General features: G+C 35.5%; 1 protein-coding gene across 2 annotated transcripts in view; it reads left to right on the forward strand.

The window, feature by feature from the left end:
• LOC127842008 (WD repeat-containing protein 11-like) overlaps positions 1–16,373 on the forward strand; it is a 39,058-nt gene extending 22,685 nt beyond the window's left edge. For both annotated transcript variants that reach the window (XM_052371307.1, XM_052371308.1), the window contains exons 19-31: positions 350–456; positions 2,227–2,347; positions 4,165–4,333; positions 5,569–5,737; positions 6,269–6,334; positions 6,865–6,949; positions 7,477–7,659; positions 8,706–8,872; positions 9,478–9,572; positions 10,097–10,194; positions 11,031–11,111; positions 11,628–11,772; positions 15,602–16,373. In XM_052371307.1, coding sequence (XP_052227267.1) covers positions 350–456; positions 2,227–2,347; positions 4,165–4,333; positions 5,569–5,737; positions 6,269–6,334; positions 6,865–6,949; positions 7,477–7,659; positions 8,706–8,872; positions 9,478–9,572; positions 10,097–10,194; positions 11,031–11,111; positions 11,628–11,772; positions 15,602–15,744 — 1,629 coding nt within the window. In that variant the 3' untranslated portion in view covers positions 15,745–16,373. The remainder of the gene's footprint in view (positions 1–349; positions 457–2,226; positions 2,348–4,164; positions 4,334–5,568; positions 5,738–6,268; positions 6,335–6,864; positions 6,950–7,476; positions 7,660–8,705; positions 8,873–9,477; positions 9,573–10,096; positions 10,195–11,030; positions 11,112–11,627; positions 11,773–15,601) is intronic.
• Positions 16,374–16,828: the final 455 nt, after the last annotated feature.

The raw sequence follows: 16,828 nt of genomic DNA on the forward strand, positions 1-16,828 counted from the left end.
CAGTTTTATTACATTATTTGGTGTATTGGAGAAAAAATATGTACATTTAGGATTTGTTGCTATTTTGTTATAAGGATTATATGTTTGAAAAGTTGTCAATTCATTTACTTATATCAATTATCTTTGAACTTTGGAGCAATAAGGAAAACCTGTATATTCTTAACACTTATACCAAATCATTCCATATAAAGGCATTTATGAATAAGACTAGACTTTGTGAGTTTTAAGGTGTTGAATAAGGAGCATGTTGCATTTGAAGCTAGTTTCCTACCCCTCACAGCTGTGCATATGTCTCCACCGTTACTTCTGTGCATTTGTTACCTCCCCTCACGTGAATGTATCTCAACAGAGTGGCATGGGCACCATCACATGGCTGGCATGGAAGGGGGACTTCATCGTGTTTGCTGACGCTGATGGCCAGATCTGCCTCTGGGATTTGAAGGCTAAACAGGCCAGGTGATTAACTAGTTCTATCACTCAGTCAGGGAATCCCTTCACAGGTGGTTTATTGAGGATCACAATGACATAGTAGATATGTTGTTCACCTAGTTACATCTCCACTTTGGGCTATCCCCATGATATCACCTTCTAAATACATTAAGTACTGTTTCTACCCAGTAAATGGACTCAATAGTGTCTCAAGAATAGCCCCGAGGCTTCCTAAGCTTTGAAGCTTAATTCAATAAGTTTACACTTGGTGTGAGATTTGTTTCTGTCTTTCTTTACTCTCTATAATTGTTATTAAAATAATTGTATGTCCCCTTTCAAAGTAGGCCCCATATAACAATCACACGGTTTGTCTGTGTGTCTGATTAAAACTTCCTGTCTCAGTCATTACTTCGCCGTATTTTGATGGTATTTAATTAAAAAAACTTGTCAATCCTCATACCGGTAATAATACAAGTGTCTTTTTACCTCAAACTAACTGGTCAAAAGTATTTGGCTATAAAACAACTTACAAATTACTGCCTCAGTCAAATTTTGCCACATATTTGAATATGTAACTACAAATGTAAACCATCCTAAGACAACGTTTCATGTGCAACACTCATCTCCCTACCTCAAAGTTTACACTAAGAGGTCAGGGCAACATTTGGCATTAAAATAATGCAGTCTGACTATAAGTTTGTCATTCATTGTGCAATTTAAAATACCAAAAATGACCGTTCTTTGGAGGAGCTGTGGTGAGTGTAACACACTTCACCTTTCCTCATAGGTCAAGGAGTTGTTAATGTGTTGACACGTTTGGAAACCATCATGACACAAATAGAAACCATCATAACACAATGTGTCGTGTTTCAACCATCAACTTACCTCAAAGGTCAAGAGTAAACTTTGACCATAAAATGGCTTGTTTTTTTAGATAAGTGAAATTTCGAGACAATATGTGTAATGTCTGGGCATTCCTGCCGTATGGACACATTACGTTTTTATGCCCCAAGTAGGGGGGCATATAGCAGTTTAACTGTCCGTCTGTCAGTATGTGCGTCCGTCCGAAAACTTTAACATTGGCCATAACTTTTGCAATATTGAAGATAGGAACTTGATATTTGGCATGCATGTGTATCTCATGGAGCTGCACATTTTGAGTGGTGAAAGGTCAAGGTCATCCTTCAAGGTCAAAGGTAAAAAAATGAAAGTGGCGCAGTAGGGGGAATTGTGTTTCTGACATACACATCTCTTGTTTTGTTATTTATTAAATGAACTGAAACTTAGGTCAAGCAGGGTTTTAAATTGGCATTGGAACTAAGTTGTCCACATCGTGCAAAATGGGGGTTCAACCATATGCACACATATGTTGTGATTTTGTGATAAACCATGACTGATACATGAGGCAAAAAAAATGGCTGGTCATGCTTCATTCTCTTTATGCAAAGTGTTTAAATTCATATTTTAGTATTGTAAAGGTGTCATACATTGCTACATCTTGTTGAAAGATAACTGTCTGAAGTGTTGGAATATTCTAAATAAATTCACATGAAATGACTAGCTTTCAGAAATATTGTTTACTGAACCTATCTGTGAACATGCTATAAGAATGGCATTGAGAACATGTAGAGTCTTAGTTGTAATATAGTGTTGCAATGGTGACATGCAGAGTCTTAGTTGTAATATAGTGTTGCCGTGGTGACATGCAGAGTGTTAGTTGTAATTGAGTGTTGCCATGGTGACATGCAGAGTGTTAGTTGTAATTGAGTGTTGCCATGGTGACTGTGTCTATTTCAGGAACAACTCCACCCACCGTGGTTGGATCAAGAAGATAAGGTTTGCCCCTGGCAGGGGAAACTACAAGTTCTTGTTGCTGTACAATGAAGGGGCAGATGTGTGGGATATTAATGAGGGCAAGGTAAGAAGGAATCTCCAGGACAGCCTAGATTTGTTTTCTGGATATTTTTTCCTTCTGAGTTTTTACTAATTACTCTAAGTTTTCGGACACTCTAAGTGTTCAGACACCCCATTTTTTGTCCAAAATAATTATTTTTCTTGACTCTTAATATTCGTCTATCATTAATGACTCTAAATTTTCGGACAGTATATTTTACAGTGCTTCTTTACCAGATTTTGGCATTGTATTCGCTTATCTTTTGACCCTTCGATCATGGATTTTTACAAACGGATAAAGGTCATATAGCCTGAGAGACGCATGCCTGAGGCCAATGGACCATAACATTTGCGTATTTGGGTAAATAACCATGTATACAGGTAGAAAACAATCGCTTTACCCAGCTGCATTTTAAATGATATTTTCCTTATAAGGAGGCAGTATGTTTAATGTTTTTACTTTTTTGTTCTGTATAATTTTCGATCAAGAGTTAGCAAAGCGGTGAAGATGTATTTATGTCACATAAGAAACACTATTGTGAATTGATTTACTGTGAAATCATTTATTTTCGCCAGCACGAAATTTCGTCATTTTTATAAAAATGAAGTTTTTGTCAGCACTTAAATTCGCCAATGCCTGACTTTGAAACAAAATAAAAAATTCTTCAGTCAATATCCAATTTGTTTGTAAAACATGTCCGAAATATATCGCGTTTGCGATAGATCGTAGTGGGGAAAGAGGGAGGACATTTGAGAGTCACTTGCAGGAGGTGGGGCCTGTTTGTCACATGTCAATATACTAGTCTTTTGTTATCAGGTGATCAGTAATTTGCCCTCATTAGTGTATCGTTATTATGATTAGCGGATTAGTGGGACCGAATAACCGTTTACGAGTGTTTGAAACCCGGGTTTGAAACAGTGAAGCCAGTTGCCAATTGGTCTTATTCATTTATTGCATTGAAAATTTTTTTTTGTTTCAATGTTATTATACTAATCCAACATTTAATATTTGTCTCTAAATTTTCGGACACGTGTAAGTTTTCCGTTATTAAATTTAGAAATATAATTACGGCATATAGTTATTTTTAAACTGGGAAGAGTCAAAATTAGACTTAATATACCGGTATATATATAAATTGTTTAATGAAAATAAAAATAAAAATATGGGTCTGAAAATTTAGTTACGGAAAAATATATATAAGCCATGCTCTGTGAAAAGGGGGTTTAATGCATGTGTGTAAAGTGTTGTCTCAGATTAGCCTGTGCAGTCCACACAGATTAATCAGGGACGACACTTTCCGCTTTTATGATTGTAAGGAAGTCTCTTTCTTGCAAAAATTCAGTTCAGGCGTAAAATGTCGTCCCTGATTAGCCTGTGCTGACTGCTTAATCATTTTATTGTCCCCTACCGCTGAAACCGGAGGGGACTTATGGTTTGCGCTCTGTCTGTCAGTCAGTCTGTCAGTCAGTCAGTCTGTCTGTCACACTTTTCTGGATCATGCGATAACTTTAAAAGTTCTTCATATTTTTTAATGAAACTTGAAACATGGATAAATGGCGATATGGAGATTATGCACGTCATTTCATTTTGTTCCTATGTCAAGAATTCTGGTTGCTATGGCAACAAATATAACAAAAAAATACTGACAATGGTGGAGTTTCACCGGTAGGGGACTATATTGCTTGGAGCTAAATCTGAGCGCTTTCTTTTCGTTTTATTTGTTTCTCTTTTCAGACTTAGTTGCTAAGCTCTATCAAGAGCCACATATCAATAAAGTTTCTTTTAATTCAAAATTTATGATCAAAATTGTATTATATATTCTTTTGTTGTTGTTGTTTCAGCCCGAGTTACTGAGCTCTATCAAGAGCCCCAAGGAGATCCCTAAGATTGTGGACGCAGAATGGGTTGGGTCGGACCGACCCCTGTTTGCCACCGTGGATGGCTCCCTGCACATGATGGACCTCACATTGAAGAAGGCCTCATTCTCCATTGAAGAGCTGGAACTCGCCGGTGTGTGTCCTTGTGCAGTGTGTTCTTGTGCAGTGTGTTCTTGTGCAGTGTGTTCTACCCTTTTGGGAATAGGGTCGGGTCCATTTGGGCTGGGAAAAATTGCTTTGTTTTGACAACATGTATAAGAGGAAAATTAGTGATTGTTTTTTTTTGCTAACAAATATTTAAAAAATGAGAATACAAGTGATTACAATATAATATTTACTAAGGTTTAGCTTATAGATTAGCTGGATTTGAAATAAATTAAATATTGAGGCTTATTATTTTATTTTTCGGTCTCATTTGGGAAAAATATATTCTTTTTCCCATTTTGAATGGGTCCCTCTACCGGACCCAGATTTGAACGGAAAAAAACACTGTTGTGTACTTTGACCCCACATTAAATTTATCTCTTAGTACAATTCCATGGGAAATCCAGGTCTTTACCATTGTGTTTGTCTTTTACCCTTTCCCTCTCAGAAGCAAACTGAAAATGGCTATGTGCAAACACCATAACACCAGAATAGCCTGTGGGTTTACCCTTTACCACTAAGATACGTATTTAGATGCATTGGCAGTCACTTAGAAAGTTATATTTAATTAAAGATCTTTCTTACTAGAAACAATTTTATAAGGCTTCATTTCCAACCCTTAGATACTGATGAGCAGCAAACAGCATAAAACCTAAACAGACTGCGAGTTACTCACAGGCTGTTCTGGTTTTATGCTGTTTGCACATAGACATTTTCACTTTGCTTTTGAGTGGTAATCCAGCTGTTCCATGTAATGTATGATTTATTATACTGAAATGGTAAAAAATCAAACAAACAAAGCTGGAAAAGAGGCATTCATCAGCAAAAGTGTATGCCATGAGTCTGTTTATGTTTTGCCATGGAATTGCTTACTATGACTACAATGACTAAATAGTCAGGCACGGTTTTCACAAGTTATGTAGCTTGCTTTGCTTTTCAACATCTTGATTTACTGAAATTTATCTTTCCTCCTTGTTTACTTAATTTTATCTTTCTGCCTGTTCTATTTAAATCTATCTTTCATCTTGGTTTATTTTAATTAATCTTTCATCTTGGTTTATTTTAATTAATCTTTCATCTTGGTTTATCTAAATTTATCTTTAAATAAGTTGAACAAGGGCTACAATTTATTCAAATGAGAGCATTGAACAATTTTTTGGATTGTTAGGCATTACATAAATGATTAACTAATCTTATGCATTACTTCTTTAATCTGTTTCAAAGAGGATCTGACCTCACCCTACCTCATGTCATCAAAGCCAATGTTCCTGATGAAGCATCTACTCCAGCATCAGAAATGGGCCAACATGTACACACTGTCATTGTCTGGCCTTCGGGACGAGGATGCGGACATAATGGCGGCTGTCAACAAGAATCTCTCACTGATTGATCCGTAAGCAAGAAGTTTCCTCATTCTTTTATAACCTGTTCAGATAGAAATATTTACTAAAGACTCATTTACTTTATCAGCCTTTAAAACCCACTTTAATAATTTTTGTTTCCTTTATTCATATTTGGTTTTCTTTGTGCAAAAGTTTCACAATTATATAAATATACCACAAAAGTCTTTTGGATCGGTAAAATGTTGACTTGTTTTATCTTATTTGTATCAAATTAATATTATTAGAGTTTTTATGTGAAATATCATTCTTCATAAAGATCTGCCGTTTGTTAATAATATCAAGCTGTTCTTCAAGATTTTACTTCACTATAGTTATTTTACATGGTAGAAATGTTAACTAAGCTACTTTCTGTTATTTTTATTAAGAACCTTGCAGAATGGGGATCTGCCAACTTGAGTGCAATCATTCAATTTGTATTGACTGCATTTCAAGATTTAAGACATTACTATGGATTAAGGTTTCTCATGGCTTATGGTCTATATAACTAGCCACACTGTATCGATGTTTGTACTGAATTTCAGAGATCTGACAGAATATCTCAAGAACTGCAGGTTTGGAACGGCTGAAAGATGTCTTCTTACAGCTAGGTAGGATTTGATCCATGCATGTGCTCTTACATATTTGTTTGCTCTGAAATCCTTTACGTTAGTATAGCCTGCTACTGCACATTATATCTATCAGGTCTTTGAGGTGACGTAATTTGTAATATTTTAAGCACTTAAAATATGTATGTCATTTGTTAATTTAATATTTTTCTTATATTGAATGCTGTAATTCTATGTTAAGCTTACTTTGAAAAAGAAAATAAAACAAAGTAAGGCCTGGCATTATAAAGAAACTATTGGAGAAATACTGCAATCATAATAACTAAATATTGCAAGTAAAAATAAAAAATAAAACTATTAGCTCTCTTTTAAAATCACGTTTTTCTCAACAACGCCATTTGCGCAACAATACCCAAAATCGCTGCAAACGTCACATATAGTCTTATCAAATAGAGTATTATTTTACCATATCAGTTTATTGAAATAGATGTTCTTGTCCTTAACCCAACAATAGTCATACCCTGTTAACACTACACAAATACCATCAGTTTGAGGATCCCTCCTTGTTGCAGGTTATATGGGGATGAGTCCGAGGTTCGGTTCTGGACAGTGGCACTCTACTACATGCGCTCTGGCAGGGCGCAGCCAATCACCAAGGTGACACATTGGGGGGGCAGCATTACCAATTACCATTATGGCTGTTGCCATATCCTAGAAATGTGAAACAAATGATATTCTGAATTGTATCATCTAATGTATTGATAGTTAAAATCTGATATGAATTAGTGAACACAATGTCCCTAATTCAAGTAAATAGGATCTCAATTAAATCAGTGAGTACTCCACAGAATGTCTTGTGAACGTGGAACAAAAAAGCTTATGGAAAATTGATGATTTAAAGCAATTGTATTATGTTATGTGATATGTTCCTCTTGTATCATCTGTAGCCAGCCTGAATGTCAAGTAAATTCAGAAAATTCATGACTGCTTGTTGTTCTTTGATTTAGTGTGACAGATAATGTTACTTCCATGGTGTCCCCTTTAGATTTTTCAGGCAATAAATAATGAAGTGCCTGTAAAATCATTTTTAACCATAAATGATTTGTTAGTTACATAATCTCTGCAGCTACAGAACATTAAGGTAGAATATGATAATCTATGCATGAATTTCTCTCTTATATTAGAGTTCAAGCTGTGTGTTTGCAAAACAAGATGGCGGAGATGTATTCCTGGACCCAGACAACAGCAAGTCCTATGACCTTGGTGACCTTGAGGGTCAAGGTCTGGGGTCATCGTCATGGACACAGCACAAGGACCAACCACTAGAGAGATGCTTTGATTTCCTGTGCGATAATCAGAGCTACAAGGTGACTGTTGGAATAACCATCAATAACTTCAGCAGTGATTTTTTTTAGTTGAAATTTGGGTCCGGTAGGGTGACCCATTTCCAATGGAAAAAAGTTTAGAATTTTCGCAAATGGGACCAATTAATTCCCAATTGAAGTTTTCCAAAAAAAATTTTTAAAATAAGTCTTAATATTTATTTAATGTCAAAAACAGATCTATAAGTTAAATCTTAGTAAGTATAATATTGAAATCACTCAATATATATTCTCAATATTTAAAGTATTTGTTAGCTAACAACCAACAACACTTATTTCCCTATTTTAGTCAAAACATCGCAATTTTTTCCAATTTAAAGGGACTCCGCCCCATTCCCAAAATGATGAAAAAAACAACTGTTCAGGATTTAGTGTTCACACTTTTAGTATACAAGAGTGCAATTTATTACAAATGCCTCATGTCTTATTGAGGTTTTAAAATTTCTTGTCTTCCTCGTGATCAAAAGCCAGGTAGCGACTAACAATCAAAATACAGATTCAATATATTTGTTCTATGCAGGAAATGATCAAAAGTGTTCAGAACCCTATGTTAACTTTTGAATTATCTATACAAAAACAGTTTAAAATGAAAATAAAGTATATATTTATTTGGTGAGTAAATATATTTGCAGTTATTTGTTTCAAGTTTTAAAATTGCAGTTTCTAAAAAAGAATATTATTATTTAAATTTTATTTCACCTCCTTTCATTGCAAAACTTATTGTTAATTTACATGTGAATTTATTAGTTTACAATAGAGTTTCTTTAATAATTCAACTTGCTTGATATAAAACAGGTATTGATATATTTTATAGAGCCAAATAAAATCCATGCATAACATTATATAGATACAAACATAAACGTACACACACAGACTCGAACACAAATGCCATGTTATAATTGAAATGGGCCAATGTTAACAAAGAAAAACATTCCACTGCCTTGAAATATCGACTGGACTTAGAAGCCCTGCTCATGAATGAGCTACTTGTGATATTAATGGTATATTATAAAGCATGTTTGTGTGTTCAGAGGTACCAGTTGGACCGTGTGGCCCTACATGACAGCAAGCGGGTGTCTGTGCAGCACACCAGGAAGTGTGCAGAGAGCTATATCATGCTAGGACAGACTGACCGCGCCGTGCAGTTGCTATTGGAAACAGAGCCGGACAGTGAAGGATACTATGTCGACTGTCTCAGGTACTTATTGGCAACACATATTTTGTTTAGGTTTATTTGCAAAAAAGAATTCATCAAATGTAATTATAGTCTCTTAACCCTTAAAGCGCTGGAGCTGAATTTTAAAGGCCTTTGCAAACAGTTTGGATCCAGATGAGACGCCACAGAACGTGGCGTCTCATCTGGATCCAAACTGTTTGCTATTCTGATAGTATTCTTTGAAAAAAAATTAAGAAAATGCTTATTTTAGAAATTCAGCAGACGACATTTTAGCAGAAGACAAATACCCAGCATGCAAAGGATTAAATTATTTTGATCACACTATGCTGCTAAAAATAATAATAGATTCACATGAAAATACCAGTAAATAGCATTTTTTAATGATAACCATTGCTATTATTATTACATTTTGTTATATTTTTGAATGATATATATTTAATGAAAACCTGTGCTTCTTTTAGTTTAGTAAAAAGTAATTAAAAATTAGATATAAACCTTCTTTTGAAATTAGGGTAAAATAATACAATATTACACTATACTAGTATGTGATAGCATATGTTTAAATAATGTTAATGTAATATCTGAAATATATAGAAATCTTCTCCTAAGTTATCTCTCTCTTCAAGGTCATGCTTAGTGGCCAGTGTTCGTTCCTCAGGTGCCTCTCAAAGCACCATCAAGCTGGTAGCTACAAACCTCATTGCTGGAGGAAAACTCATTGGTAACAAGCTCGCTGCAATTCTTTCCAGATTAATATTTTAATAATCATTTGTTATCATACCCCACAAAGACAAACACTTGGCATTATGAAAGTTGTGAGCTTCACCTTAACTATTTGAGAAAAATCAGGGACTGACAAACACTGTTGACAGAGAAGTACATCTTGTAAAGCGGCATTGAGATTAATCAACCATCATATTTTCTATCAAATCAAATCTTGTTCAATGCATTATACTTAAAATGAGTCTTTGATATGGTGCAGTTGTTAAAACATGGTACTGACTTCTTTTTACTGATATCTTTTTTATGCAAAGATTATACCCATGTTAGGAAAGAAGCAACATCAATTTTTAACAGAAAAGTTTTGATTTTTTCATTTCATTCTAACTAACATGGATCTTTACCAAATCAATTGTTTATTTCTAAAATTTAGGGAAAAAAATCCTTAAAAAATATAACATTGTAAAAGGGCTTTTTGTCATATTATCAGTGTTTGATGTAATCTTTTCATTGGTGTGATTTCAGAGGGTGTACAGCTGCTATGTCTGATCGACAAGGGCCTGGATGGCTGTCGATATCTACAGACCTACGGGGCCTGGGAGATGGCTGTATGGCTAGCCAAGGTTGGTAGCTTCTTGATTTTGAGCAGTTTTTTAATGAAAAAAACACTTTTCATTTAAATTTCATAATATCTGTTCATTTTACGAATTTAATCCTTTTATTATGAAATTGACATTCTATGTACCTTTGATTAAAATTACAGGGTCATTTGTGTCATATTCTTTTCTACAAGTCATTGAATGCACCTTTTGTAATAATGCTGTAACAAACATAGAACAAGTGCTATTGTCATGATGTTCTATAAAAGAAAAAAAGCTCTCATTTGGGATGTGTTATATGATGCTTTTATTGTATACAGGATTTAATGCTTTTTTGATGATTCTTTGATGCTCTCAAAACTTTCCATATCTTTTTTCCTGTGCCTTTCTCTTATAAAAAACTCATGAAATCTGTATAGTTGTTTATGTCTATAAAATGTTATTGCATCTTTGTGATACATTTAGACATTGTGATTTATGGTTATTATTAAGGGAAGTCAATCCCATTGTTCTTGTACTTTGTACTTTTGTCATTTTCCTCCCTTGATTAACCCTTTCAGTGCGGGAACCGAAATTTAAAGGCCTTTGCAAACAGTTTGGATACAGATGAGACGCCACAGAACGTGGCGTCTCATCTGGATCTTAACTGTTTGCTATTCTGATAGTATTCTTTGAAAAAAATGAAGAAAATGCTTATTTTACAAATTCAGCATACGACATTTTAGCAGACGACAAATTTCCCAGCATGCAAAGGGTTAAATCCTAATTTAATGTTTGATATTTACTCAAAATTGTCAGTCCATCAATGGATCCTGTGTTTGTTACAATATACTATATAAGTTGCCTGATGTCTGTTTCAGTGCACCCTGGAGTACACAGAGTGCTGTGAGGTGATGAAACGCTGGGTGGACCATCTCAGCAACACTCACACCAACCAGAAGGTTTGATACGTCAATCTGTACAGCCTGCACAGGCTTATCAGGGACGACACTTGCCACATAAACTTGATCTTTGATAAGAAGAGACTTTCTTGAAACGAAAAATATCATATAAGGGGAAATTGTCGTCCCTGTTTAGCCTGTGCTGACTGCACTGGCTAATCTTGGATGACACTTTACGCAAATGCATTTAACCCCTTTTTCACAAAGCACGGCCCATATCTTTACCTGAAGGAAATATTTGTTCAAACATTGAATGTTGATGATGATTACTGAATTAGGTTTGATATATGACATTTCATATAACTGTAAAATATTGTACGCCCTCGATATGAATGATATCTGTGAATTCTATATTGTTATAAATATGAAAAAATATTATTTTTACTTTTTTTAAATCTGAATCTATTTACAACTTAAATAATTTAAACTGAGGTTGAATCGTTTTGCTGTGGTGTGTTTCACACAATAGTCATGTAATGAGATAGCACATCATTTTGCTGACATTATTTCCAATAGAGTACAGCTGTTTTGGTGCTTCTGTCCCTGGGCTACTTCCACAAGGTGATAGAGATGCTGTACGGCATGAGGCAGTTCAACAGGGCTGCCTGCTTCATTGAGGCCGCTACCGAGTTTGGACTCCTGGAGAAAAATGAAGAAAACAGTATGTAGTTGTGCTGTTCTTATGAACTTGAACAATTATGGTATAGATGTATTAGTCTGTATTGAATAGAGAAATTGTTCTTTTGAGTGTAAAATGCCAACTCATTTAAAAATAATCTGGTGGCCTACATGGCCTCATTTTCCTCCAAACATTATCTCAATACTTGCTTCTTATTGTACTTTTGTGGATCTTTATAACCAGAGTCACACACATGCTTGTTGATATTTGCATATTCTTTTTTTATTCTGTATCTTTGAAGTCATGGAATGTACATTGAGAGATTAAAGGATGAATCTGCCAATTGGTGTTGACTAAAGTTTATATTTATGTATATAATTATTATCCCCGCAAAAGGCAGAGGGATATAGAATTGGCGTGGTCCGTCTCTCTGTCCATCTGTCACAAACTTGTCAGGGCTTTATCTCAGAAACTATATAAGATAATAACATTAAACTTAATGGGTGTATAGATATCAATGAGGAGAAGTGCCATGCTCAAGAACCATAACCCTACATTTTTAACCAGGTTTTCCGAAGGAAAAAACTGGTTATTAGATTGGCGAATGTCAGTGGGCGGGTGGGCAGGCGGGAAGGTGGAACAAGCTTGTCTGGGCCATAACTTTGTCGTTCATTGTGATATTTTAAAATCATTTGGCACATTTGTTCATCGTCATTAGACGGTGTGTCGCACGAAAGAATTACGTCGATATCTCCAAGATCAAGGTCACACTTTGAGTTCAAAGTTCAACAAGGGACAAAATTGTCACAAAACCAGGTTTTCATTGTAAAAAAAAAATCTGATAAAGGGAGAAAACTCAAACTGAACTTTTGAAATGACCAAAAAAAATTAACCCCCTTTGTAAGTTTTTTTTTTTTTTTTAAATCTATTTTTAGTCGTGGCGACCTTGACATTGGAGATATTGACGTGATTCTTTCGTGGGACACACCGTCCCATGATGGTGAACAAATGTGCCAAATGATTTTAAAATCTCACAATGAATGACATAGTTATGGCCAGGACAAGCTCATTTATGGCCATTTTTGACCTTTGAACTCAAAGTGTGACCTTGACCTTGGAGATATCGACGTAATTATTTCGCGCGACACACCGTCCAATGATGGTGAACAAATGTGCCAAATGATTTTAAAATCTGACGATGAACGACATAGTTATGGCTCGGACAAGCTCATTTATGGCCATTTTTGACCTTTGAACTCAAAGTGTGACCTTGACCTTGGAGATATCGACGTAATTATTTCGCGCGACACACCGTCCAATGATGGTGAACAAATGTGCCAAATGATTTTAAAATCTGACAATGAACGACATAGTTATGGCCCGGACAAGCTTATTCCGCCAGCCCGCCAGCCCGCCAGCCAGCCCGCCAGCCAGCCAGCCAGCCCGCCCGCATTCGCCAATCTAATAACCAGTTTTTTCCTTCGGAAAACCTGGTTAAAAATGGCCATAAATTAGCTTGTCTGGGCCATAACTATGTCATTTATTGTGAGATTTTAAAATCATTTGGCACATTTGTTCACCATCATGGGATAGTGTGTGGCATGAAAGAATTATGTCAATATCTCCAAGGCCAAGGTCGCCACAACTTAATATAGAATTTTTTTTATTCAAAGGGGGCTAATTATAAATAATCAGTTCAGTTTCAGTTGTCTCCCTTTATCAGATTTTTTTTCACATTGAAAACCTGGTTTTGTGACAATTTTTGTCCCTTGTCTTAAATAAAAGAGTTAATGCCTTTTGTCTTTTTTGTATGATGTAAATTTTTAGGGCTGCATCTCAGATATCCTACAAGAATTTTACAGGAAACCTCATGGGGTGTATCAATTAAGGGTTATTGCAATGCATAAACACAATAACCCTACACATAATTTTTTTATAGGAATTTTATTGTTTATATAAAAAAATTTAACCCTTGCATAAAACAAATTTTATTTTGCAGAGGATATCAATTCAAGGAGTTTTTTTTTCAAAATAAGAACTTAGCTTGAAACAAGTAAGCATCTTGTATGTTTACCCAGTATACGCTTTTTAATAAAACAGAAATGAGATTTTAAAACCTGTTAAATTGTCTTCTATTGTTAATTTATTCTATGTACAAAAGTAAGTTGTTGGATGCATTGTAATACTCCAATTTAACAATATATAAGATTGGAATACAGTGCACCAACATGGTGTAGATTCTGCAAAAAACTGATAGTTTTGCACCCATTATTTTTTATAAATTTTGGGCTGTTTTTTTTCATTTATTATCCCCACGCTTTTTGAAAAAAAGGTGGGGATATTGTGGTTATCTCCGCCGTCCGTCTGTCTGTCTGTCCGTCCGTCCGTCCTGGCCACTATCTCCTCCTACACTAAAAGCACTAGAACCTTGAAACTTGCACACATGGTAGCTATGAGCATATGTGCGACCCTGCACTATTTGGAATTTTGATCTGACCCCTGGGTCAAAAGTTATAGCGGTTGGGGTGGGGCCGCGTCAGAAATTATCACTCATTTTTATAGGTTATTTTACATTTACTTCTTTATTTCTACACCGATTCACTTCAAATTGATACTGGACCTCTCTTATGACAATACGGTCAATCTCAACCATGCATGGCCCCATTCCCAACCATGGGGCGCCCCGCCCACATAGGCCACACCCACCAAAAATTTCCATTTACTATAATTTTTTCATTTCTACACGGATTCACTTCAAATTGATACTGAACTTTTGTTATGACATTAGGGTCAATCTCAACTATGCATGGCCCCAATCCCAACCCTGGGGCGCCCCGCCCACATAGGCCACACCCACCAAAAATTTCCATTTACTATAATTTTTTCATTTCTACACGGATTCACTTCAAATTGATACTGAACTTTTGTTATGACATTAGGGTCAATCTCAACTATGCATGGCCCCAATCCCAACCCTGGGGCGCCCGCCCACATAGGCCACACCCACCAAAAAATTCCATTTACTATAATTTTTTCATTTCTACACGGATTCACTTCAAATTGATACTGAACTTCTCTTATGACATTAGGGTCAATCTCAACTATGCATGGCCCCATAACCAACCCTGGGGCCCCGCCCACATAGACCACACCCACCCAAAATTGCCTTTACTATAATTTCTTCATTTCTACACCGATTCACTTCAAATTGATATTGAACTTCTCTTATGACAATACAGTCAATCTCAACTATGCATGGCCCCATTACCATCCCTGGGGCGCCCCGCCCACATAGACCACACCCACCCAAAATTGCCTTTTACTATAATTTCTTCATTTCTACACCGATTCACTTCAAATTGATACTGAACCTCTCTTATGACAATACGGTCAATCTCAACTATGCATGGCCCCATTACCAACCCTGGGGCCCCGCCCACATAGACCACACCCACCCAAAATTGCCTTTTACTATAATTTCTTCTTTTCTACACCGATTCACTTCAAATTGATACTGAACTTCTCTTATGACAATACGGTCAATCTCAACTATGCATGGCACAATTACCAACCCTGGGGCGCCCTGCCCACATATGTCACACCCACCCAAAATTGCCTTTTACTATAACTTCTTCATTTCTACACCAATTCACTTCTAATTGATGATGAACTTCTCTTATGACAATACGGTCAATCTCAGCTATGCATGGCCCCATTACCAACCCTGGGGCACACCTAGGTCAAACATTCGGCGTGGGGATACGCGTCGGCCTCTGCCGCGCCATTTCTAGTCTGAGTTGCTTTTACTCCCATAAAGGAACCATTGAACTGTCTTTCAATTTTGTCATTTTCTATGAATTTATGCTTACAGGTTCCTTGATTGAAGCAGTGTTCCTAGAATATGCAAGACAGCTGTCTAATCTGGGCCACAAACAATCGGCCGTCTATTACTGCGGCCTTGCCGGTAAAAAGGGGGAACAACTGTGTCAGGAAATAGAAATCCTCTATGCCTGAAGATTTACTTCGACTTGTATAAGGACCAATTATATTAAATGTGCATATTGTTGTATTTAAATGTGTTTCAAACATATATGTGTTCTGTACGATGGAAAATTGATCTTCATACACAAATTATTCCACAAAACTATTCATTGAAATGATTAGTGTCTTTCTGTCGGAAATTTACTTATTACAGGCATGCTTCTCCATATGTTATGTAATTGACTGATCCCAACTTCTACATTTCATTGATAATGCTAGTAAATATGTGTTTGTCATATGTGCCATAAGGCCCATCATATACATGAACATTGTTAATTGGTAGATGCATGATCCAAATTACCATAATATATTCTTATTTCCTTTGTTGACAATTGTATATTGTTCTGTTATAGTATTATTGATTACTATTGTTACTGATTGAGAGATATTTAGAGAAATTACAAACATCCTTCTTTACAGCCTAACCTAGTGATATTATAGTAGCGGCATACATGAAGTTTGTGATTTTGATAATTATGAATATAATTATTGTTTCATTTTTGCTTATTTTAATCACAGGTATTGGGCGTGTGGCCAAGTCACTTTAACATTATCAATATGTTATAAAACAGCATTTTTCATCATTTTGACAAAAAAATAAAATTAAAATAAATCTGATATAATATATTTTATCAAAAAATTTTTTGGGGGGGGTCGAAATGATGAAAAATGTTGTTTTATGACAAATTGATAGTGTTAAAGTGACTTGGCCACGCACCAAATACCTGTGATTTTAATAATGATGAGCTGCTTGTGATGGTCTAATTCATGCAGGTGTGGTTGCACTGACAATATTGACAGGAAGAATAACCAATGATGATTTTATCTGTGAATGTATTGAAATGTCTGCACATATATGATAATCTTTATCAGTAAATGTTATAATTGCTTTTGACATACACTCTGCAGAAACACGCTATGATAGAAAGTTGATAATATAAGGGACCATGCGATAAACAGTGATTATATGTGTTCAGTGTTTTCACCATATTGTTATTATATATTTAATATATGGCGTTCAACCCATATAATTATTACATATTTCTATGTTTTGCAT

The sequence above is a fragment of the Dreissena polymorpha genome, chromosome 8 (genome assembly GCF_020536995.1).
Source record: "Dreissena polymorpha isolate Duluth1 chromosome 8, UMN_Dpol_1.0, whole genome shotgun sequence".
Lineage (NCBI taxonomy): Eukaryota > Metazoa > Mollusca > Bivalvia > Myida > Dreissenidae > Dreissena > Dreissena polymorpha.